Raw genomic sequence first — 8,776 nt, 5'->3', positions numbered from 1 at the left:
GATGTGATCACTGCAAAATGGACGATCCGAGAGATACGTGTACCTGTAGGGGTGTGCTCAGGAAATTCAGTCTCCTTTAGGAGCTCGACATGCCCTCACGTCTTGTTGGGTCGCCAGAAACTAAGTTCTGATTGATGGACCTCACGGAGAAGGATAAGGAGGAGCCGACGAGGCAATTGCTGGATCCAATCAGGATTACGGGGAAGAAGGATGATGACAGGATTCTTGAGGAGGATTACAACAGTTTCTTGCTCGACGATCCAACCACAGCCACAGGTGAGCGCGTGTGAAAAACCTGTCCGTCTGCTTAATTCTTCCAGCCTTAACTTGGTGGGTTCTTTAGCATCAACATCACTTTGTGAATGCACTTTAGCCTGAATGGGACCATCAAAATTTCTCCAGTTTTGGTGTGGATGCACTATCTCAAAATACAATAATTGCAGAAAGAGCAGCACATTAGTTAGACTAAAGGCAGAACATATTTTCAGCACAAGTCAGTGCAATCATTCGAGAGGCAACACTGATCCCGAGGCAACTGCTGTGAAATGGACGATCTAGATAGATAGAAGGTGTACCTGCATGGGGGAGCTCAGAAAGTTCGGGCTCCTTTAGGAGCTCAACATGCCATCACGTCTTGTTGGGGCGCCGGAAACTAAGCTCTGATTGATGGACCTCACGGAGAAGGATAAGGAGGAGCCGTCGAGGAAAAGGAGGGAGACAAGGAAGGTGCTGGATCCTGTCAGGATTGCGGGGAAGAAGAGGAGGAACAATGATGACAGGATTCTTGAGGAGGATTACAAGAATGTCTTAATCGACAATCCAACCACAGCCACAGGTTAGCGCAAGAGAAAACCTCTCCTTAATTCTTCCGCTCAGTACTCTTAATTACTAACTAATCCTGCATGTTTTTCCTGTTTCAGTTTCTGATCCTGTTATTGAATCAAGTGCCAAAAATGAAGTCGAGCAATCTGGTGCTCAACTGCCAGTCCTTGAGGATATCTCGAGGCTGTTTGGTGAGTGTTGCTTGATCTATCTCCCTAGTTAGCTTTGCCTTGATTTCTCTTGATTTCTGTCTGTATATATGGCAGTACAGCATCGAACCCATGCATGTGCATAGGAACTAATCCATCCATTAATTATTGATCCGCACCTTGTCTTATCTTTCTTGTGTGCTCTTTGATTAATTAGATGGTTCGGTGAGTTCTTCATTGGGCGCCATGAGACCCCTTGTTGAGAAGCTTGGCATACTGCTAGCTCCTGCTCAGGAACACTACAAGAGGTTGCCCAAGAGGATCAAGGAGGGGGTGCACCTTCTCAAGGATGATGTTGAGGTGATAAGCTCCTACCTTGATGAACTGTCAGAGTTGGAGGACCCTCCCCCGGTGGCCATATGCTGGATGAATGAGGCACGCGATTTGTCTTACGATATGGTAGATTACATTGACAGCTTATTATTTGTGCCGCCTGACCGTTTCATCAAAAAGAGGCTTAAGTGGTACAAACAAATTGCATTCATAGCGCAGGTGTCAGAACATGGTACCAAGACCAGTAAAATCATTCATGTTAATGTCCCTCGTCTTCCCAGTAAGCCCAAGATTGCAGAAACAATATCGGAATTCAGGATCTATGTCCAGGAGGCTTTTGAACGGCACGACAGGTATAAGCTCCAGTGTTGCAGCACCTTGAGGAGGCGTAGATTCTTGTCCGCTGGCAGTATGCTTCCAATGCCCTATGATGAAGTTGCACAAATTGTAATCGATGGGCGTATGAATGAGTTTATCTGCTCACTGGCCGCTAATGATACGGCAGGTCAGCAGCAGCTCAAGGTGGTATCTGTTCTTGGATCTGGGTGTCTTGGTAAAACTACACTTGCCAATGTGTTGTATGAAAGAATTGAGATGCAATTCGAATGCAGAGCTTTCATCCGAGTGTCCAGAAAGTCTGATATGAAGAGACTTTTCAGTGACTTGTTCTCGCAACTCCACAAGAAGCAGCCACTACCTGCCAGCTGTAATGAGCTTGGCATCAGCGACAATACCAGCAAACATCTGCAACATAAAAGGTACTGTTAACCCAGTTTCCTTATGCTATTTATTTTAGTTTATGTTAACCCAGCATATATCAATTTTACTGATGTGCCTGATGCAATACACACACACACACACACACACACACACACACACACACACACACACTAATGTGCGTGGATTCTTGGCATGCAGGTATCTAATTGTTATTGATGATTTGTGGGATGCATCAGTGTGGGATATTATTAAATATGCTTTTCCAAATGGAAACTGTGGCAGCAGAATAATAATAACTACACAGATTGAAGATGTTGCATTAACATGTTGCTGTGATCATACAGAGCATGTTTTCGAGATGAAACCTCTCGATGATGCTCACTCAAGAATGCTATTCTTTAACAGGCTTTTTGGTTCGGAAAATGACTGTCCAGCAGAATTCAAACAAGTTTCAAACGAAATTATTGATATATGTGGTGGTTTGCCACTAGCGACAATGAACATAGCTAGTCATTTGGCGAACCAGCAAACAGCAGTTTCACTGGATTTGCTTACATACATACGTGATTCGTTGAGATCCCATTTGTGGTCAAGTTCTACTTCAGAAAGAACGAGACAAGTACTGACACTCAGCTACAATAATCTCCCTCATTATCTGAAGACATGTTTGTTGTATCTTCACATGTATCCAGAGGGCTCCATAATCTGGAAGGATGATCTTTCGATGCAATGGGTAGCTGAAGCCTCCATCGTTACACAAAAAGGGAAAGGGCAATATCAAGACCGGTTGAAGAAAGCTGCAGGAATCTGTTTTGATGAACTTATTGATAGAAGATTCATCCAACCTTCATATATCAACTACAACAATGAGGTATTGTCCTGTACGGTCCATGATGTAGTACGTGAACTTATTGCACACAAGTCTGCAGAAGAGAATTTCATTGTGGTAGTAGACTACAATCGAAAGAATATAGCACTTTCCCATAAGGTTCGCCGACTATCTCTCATCTTTGGTGATGCAAAATATGCCAAGACACCAGAAAACATCACAAAGTCACAGGTTCGATCACTCAGATTTTTTGGATTATTCGACTGTATGCCTTGTATTAGAGATTTCAAGGTTCTTCGTGTCCTAAATCTTCAACTATCTGGTCATTGTGGCCTCCATGACCCCATAGACCTCACTGGGATTTCAGAGCTGTTTCAGCTAAGATATTTGAAGATTGCAAGTGATGTTTGCATAAAACTACCAAACCATATACGAGGGCTGCAATGTTTGGAAACGCTGGATGTTATGGATGCAACAAGAGTCACTGCTATTCCATGGGATATTATACATCTCCCACACTTGTTCCACCTGGCTCTTCCGGTTGACACAAATCTGCTAGGCACCATGACTGATTCCGTCGTCAGTCTGTGGAGCCTTTGCAAGCTGAACTACCTGCAAGATCTTTATCTTACCATTTCTTCTACACCTTGTTCTGGCCATCCGGAGAAAAACATGGAATCTCTAGGCTCTTTACTAGAAGGACATGGCAGCCTGAAAAATATAGTCGTGTCTCATGGCCCATCGGTTAAAGATATTGTGGTTCCCGGTGCCTCAAAAGTAATCATTTCCTGGGATGACTTGGAGCCTCCCCCTCTTCTCCAGAGATTTGAATGCTCGCCACACAGCTGCGTCATATTTTCCCAAATTCCTAAATGGCTTAAAGAACTTGGTAACCTGTGCATTCTGAAGATGGCAGTAATGGAACTGCAGATGAGTTCTGTTGATATTCTCAGAGGATTGCCTGCCCTCATTGATCTGTCGCTGTATGTGCAGTGGGCACCAGGTGAAAGGATCATCTTTGACAAGGCGGCCGGGTTCTCAGTTCTCAAGTACTTCAAATTGAGGTGCACAAGTGGTATCCCGTGGCTAAAATTTGAGGCGGATGCAATGCCTAATCTCTGGAAGCTCACGCTAGGTTTCAATGCCATTCCCCGAATGGACCAACATCAACTAATCCGCATCGAGCATATGCCAGACCTTAAAGAGATCTCCGTAAAATTTGGGGGTGCAGCTGCTCATATAGAGTATGCCGTGAGGTCTGTCGTTAGTAATCATCCAAGAAATCCTACAATCAACATGCAATTGGTGAATTCTAGTTCCTATGGTGATGAAAGCACAGAACAGAGCCTTCCAATAAACTGGGCTCCCGAGTCATGTGCGGCCGATGCGGTTGCTGATGTGGAGCCACTCCGTCGCCTCTCTGACAACCTCGCCACAGCCTTCCACTCACCGGATGACTTCGCCTTCCTTGCCGATATGTGCATTGCCATGCCCGGCGCGCCCGACCTGCACGTGCACCGCTACATGCTCTCTGTGCGGAGTCCCTTCCTCCACGCATTCTTCGCACGCCGTGCCTCTGTGGAGGGCAACAGGTTGGAACTCTGGGAACTTCTGGGCGAGAAGGTGGAGGTCGGGTATGAGGCACTGCAGCTAGTGCTCGAGTACCTGTACAGCGCCCGCTTCCATGTCCTTCCCAGGCCGGCATGTGTCTGCGTCGACATGGATGGTTGCGCGCACGTCAGCTGCCACCCCGTCATCTCCTTCATGGTGCAGGTCCTCTTTGTTACATTCACCTTCCAGATCACCGAGCTCACCAACTACTTCCAGGTTCATATCAGATGACTATTATGCTTGCTGGGATGCGTATTGCTAAGACGTTTTAATGCTATATATGGATCCCCATCATATCTTTTAACCTGAAATTCTTTAATTTCAATGCTTTTACAAAGTAGTGATAAAGCATTACGTCCGTGCTGAATTTAATTGTATTCGTTAAATTGGTGAAGTTTTTTTTAAAACAAATTGGTGAAGTTCAAACGGGTGCTAGGACATGCTGAGTTGTTTGGAGATCCCTACCAGGGTGCAATTTCCACTTATTAGGTTCAACAATCAAGACTCCTTTCTTACTTGGTTTGATGTAGGAGTGGAAATAAATTGAGTTGTCTGTGCATGTGGTATAGTGTGTTCAATATGCAAATGATGCAATTGGTAGTTCTAAGGTGCTGTGTCATTTTGTTGATATTTCAGGGATTCTTGTTTTGATTTTGTTTAGAGAAAGGGAAGGGTAACTGTTCAAAGCATGAAAATTACATGCACCCAGGCGTATTTGAAGACAAAAACTGTTCAAAGTGTTGTACATGTGCCTACTCTTTTTTGTTGCATCAACAAAAGGCAGTTCATGAAAAACATGCTTGGGTCATTTTATACAAATCTAGGCTCCATGAATGTGGACAGCTGATACATGCACAACAAAAACCAAAGCATATAAATGAAATATCACAGCGGACAATAATTATAATAGCACCTATGATTCCTTAGGATCAACAAATACTTTGTTAAGGGGGAGTGTTTCAATTCAATGGGGGGGGGGGGTAAATAGTTATCAACCCATGCACTGAACAATCTAGAGATCTTGTTTCTTATTTGGCCTTTTTTTATAGCTTTGACTTTGCTACAGATGACTTGTGTGTCTAAAAATCGATGATAATTCTTGTTGAGATGCTACCTATAACAGTTATTGTTGTATTGTTTCGCGTATTTAAGGAGCCAATACTAAGCCACGTTATGCCCTTCTTTTCCACACAGCGGCATCTCCTTGATGTCCTTGATGATGTTGAAGTGGATAACCTTCCATTGATATTATCTGTTGCAAACTTGTGCAATAAATCTTGCATGAAACTGCTCGATAGATGCCTTGAGATGGTAGTCCGGTCAAATCTTGAGATGATTACTCTTGAGAAAGCATTGCCTCCAGATGTTATGAAGCAAATTACTGATGCACGGCTAAGTCTTGGGTTAGTTTCACCTGAAGACAAGGGATTTCCTTACAAACATGCAAGAAGGATACTCAGAGCTCTTGACTCTAGTGATGTGGAGCTGGTGAGGATGCTGCTCAAGGAAGGGCAGACTAACCTTGATGATGCATTTGCATTGCACTATGCTGTAGAACATTGTAACTCAAAGATCACAACTGAACTTCTGGACATTGCACATGCAAATGTCAATCACAGAAATCCAAGAGGTTATACTGTTCTTCACATTGCTGCCAGGCGAAGAGATCCTAAAATTCTTGTCTCTCTTTTAACCAAAGGTGCTCGGCCTTCTGATCTTACATTTGATGGAAGAAAAGCAATTCAAATAGCAAAGAGACTCACAAAACATAGGGATTACTTTGGGATTACTGAAGAAGGAAAACCGTCTCCTAAAGATAGGTTATGCATTGAGGTACTGGAGCAAGCTGAAAGATGGGATCCACAAGTTGGAGAAGCATCGGTTTCTCTTGCAAGGGTTGGTGACTGTGAACCTGGAAAGTTGTTGTACCTTGAAAACCGAGGTAATATTCATCTACAAACTGTGTGGTGTTCAAAATGGTCTGTCTGGTATTGGTTTACACATGCATTTTTCTCTTGGAAGTTGTGTTTTCACTCACTTATTTTCCTGATATGCAGTTGGTTTGGCAAGGATACATTTTCCAGTCGAGGCAAGAGTAGCAATGGACATTGCTCAACTGGATGGTACTTCGGAATTTATCCTTGGTTCTAGTGCAGATCCACCTCCAGAGATACAACAGGCAACTGTTGATCTAAATGAAACTTCTTTGATAATGAATGACGAACACTTGGCTCGGATGAGGGCCCTCTCCAAAACAGGTGAGACACAGATTATTGCCTTCGTATAACCACGGCGCCTCTATATTCTTTATATTTTCAGCGTAATACTACACTTCTTTAGCTTATCTGCTTAACATCCTTAATAAGAAAGCCTGCGTAGCTGAAGTTGAAATTTAATAACATGGATCTGGACTAACTGCAAGCTCAATGTTTTGTCACCAGTTGAACTTGTTAGGCGCTTCTTTCCGCGTTGTTCGAATGTGCTGGACAAGATCATGGATGATGAATCTAAGCTGGCTTCTCTCGGAAAAGAAGCATCCATGGAGAAGAGGAGGTTCCATGACGTGCATGACTCGCTTCAGAAGGCATTCAGCGAGGACAAGGAGTCGTCTTGTTTGACAAGTTTATAGCTCCAATGCCGATGGGTGACATGAAAAGCAGCCAAAATGCATGTCTGGATTATAGTACAATATATCAGATTGGAGTACAACTGGAAAGCAGCCAGGAGGCAATAGTCAAGGAGTGCTCCTTAGAAAAGGAACGAGTGAATGCTTCGTGTGCTCTCCGCGCGCGACAAATGGTGCACGCGGAGCTCTCCCGCGCGCGCAAACCAACCAAAGTGGTTGGTTTCTGGTTTTTCCTTTCCGGTTTATGGACAGTTCGACCCCCTATTACCTAGTGGCAGTGTGTGACCAACATATAAGGGGAGGCTTGCACGGCCATAGAAATGCTAGAAGCACACGTAAAGGAAGCACATTGCACCTAAAGCGCGTGCTCATGTGAAAATTCACGTGGACTTAGGACTTTGGACGCTTGACGCGACGATGGTCTAGGGCGAGCTGAGCTGATGATATATTCCGAAACGACTCTTTCATGACCGCGCATTGCAGCGAACTAATTACAATATCTATCTTTCAAAATCTATCTTTCAAAATCTATCTTTCAAAATATATATCTTTCAAAGATTCACTGAAAAGACAGTTGGCGGGTCTCTTTGTATGTCTTGTCCGGAAAGAGGAGGACTTAATGATTATTCGTTCGCCGGAACCAGAAGTAAAAATTGTTGGCTTAAACCTATAACCATCTTTCGGCTAACCTAGCCTCCTCCGTCCCTCCGTACCAACAAGGGGTAGTACAGGAATATTGACCTGTTGTCCATCGACTACGCCTTTCGGCCTGATCTTAGGCCCTGACTCACCCTCCGTGGACGAACCTTGCGGAGGAAACCTTGGGTTTTCGCCCACTTGGATATTGAGCATTTACCCATAAGAATAGGATTATTTTCAATGAGTAGTTGTAGGTGCAACTTCGGAAAAGAGAATCCAATATAATTTCGCCTATAAAAGAAGGATTACTTTTCCTTGGTAATATATAGGAAGAAGGGGTCATCTTTTTCTTTTTTAGGGATAGGAAAATTTCGTCGATATGGTTCATTTTATATATAGCATAACAATCTTGGGCAAGAGTTTATGATCATATATGTATTCCACATAAGAAATCCATTCTAGAAAAAAATACAATTAGATTAGCTCTTCATAGACAAACTTGGGGTTTGCGAGCCAAGGTAAGATCGGCTCGGGATCATGGGACCCTTTTCTATCAGAGATCTCTACACGCGAAGCCCATACATGGAAAAGGCTGTGTGTCGGACGCGGGGCCCATGCATGCATGCATATGTGTGCATCCACCTACCGTGAATTCAACTACTAGGCCCCAGCTCGCCTTTACATAATCTCCTCCCCTGATTTCAACGGGTAGGGTCCGACCTGTCACTATTGAGAAAGGTCTTATAGGTGAACTCAATAGAGTGGCGGGAGCTAGTTAGGAGAAGCAGCAGTGGCGGGTAACATAAAGTGACCGCCAGAATTGGGGGCACTGCAGTGGCGGGCAGAATACGTCACCCGCCACAAGCAAGCATAGCTGAGCGTGGCTATGTTATGTTATGCTATGTTATGAATGTTTTTTGTGGCGAGCGGCTAGGCTTACCCGCCACTGTTGTTACAGGCAGCAGTGGCGGCAGTCCCCGCCACAGCTAAAAGCCTCCAATCGGCTATTTGTATTCTTTTTAGTGCATCTGGTCGTGCCCACCACAT

General features: G+C 44.1%; 1 protein-coding gene across 5 annotated transcripts; it reads left to right on the top strand.

Moving 5' to 3' along the window:
- Positions 1-39: 39 nt before the first annotated feature.
- On the top strand, positions 40-8,170 carry LOC125523904 (disease resistance protein RGA5-like). Of its 5 annotated transcripts, XM_048688969.1 has the most exons (8): positions 285-835; positions 921-1,013; positions 1,189-1,430; positions 1,524-2,062; positions 2,223-4,680; positions 5,659-6,406; positions 6,522-6,722; positions 6,906-8,170. In XM_048688969.1, exons 1-8 carry the CDS (start codon positions 667-669, stop codon positions 7,091-7,093), a joined length of 4,638 nt encoding a protein of 1,545 aa, XP_048544926.1. In that variant the 5' UTR covers positions 285-666; the 3' UTR covers positions 7,094-8,170. The 5 variants fall into 5 exon arrangements, with proteins under 5 accessions (XP_048544925.1, XP_048544926.1, XP_048544924.1 ...); XM_048688968.1 differs by lacking the exon at positions 285-835 and adding an exon at positions 40-276 and having other exon boundaries at positions 1,189-2,062; XM_048688967.1 differs by having other exon boundaries at positions 1,189-2,062; positions 6,919-8,170.
- Positions 8,171-8,776: the final 606 nt, after the last annotated feature.

This window comes from Triticum urartu, chromosome 7 (genome assembly GCF_003073215.2).
Source record: "Triticum urartu cultivar G1812 chromosome 7, Tu2.1, whole genome shotgun sequence".
Lineage (NCBI taxonomy): Eukaryota > Viridiplantae > Streptophyta > Magnoliopsida > Poales > Poaceae > Triticum > Triticum urartu.
This window is presented reverse-complemented; position numbering and strand designations above follow the sequence as displayed.

Excerpts from the sequence above, each read along its gene's own strand:
- LOC125523904 (XM_048688966.1), top strand. The coding sequence starts at position 667 with ATGGACCTCACGGAGAAGGATAAGGAGGAGCCGTCGAGGAAAAGGAGG. Across the intron at positions 1,014-1,188 it reads GGATATCTCGAGGCTGTTTG|ATGGTTCGGTGAGTTCTTCA; the intron begins GTGAGTGTTGCT and ends TTGATTAATTAG. Across the intron at positions 4,681-5,658 it reads AGCTCACCAACTACTTCCAG|CGGCATCTCCTTGATGTCCT; the intron begins GTTCATATCAGA and ends TTTTCCACACAG.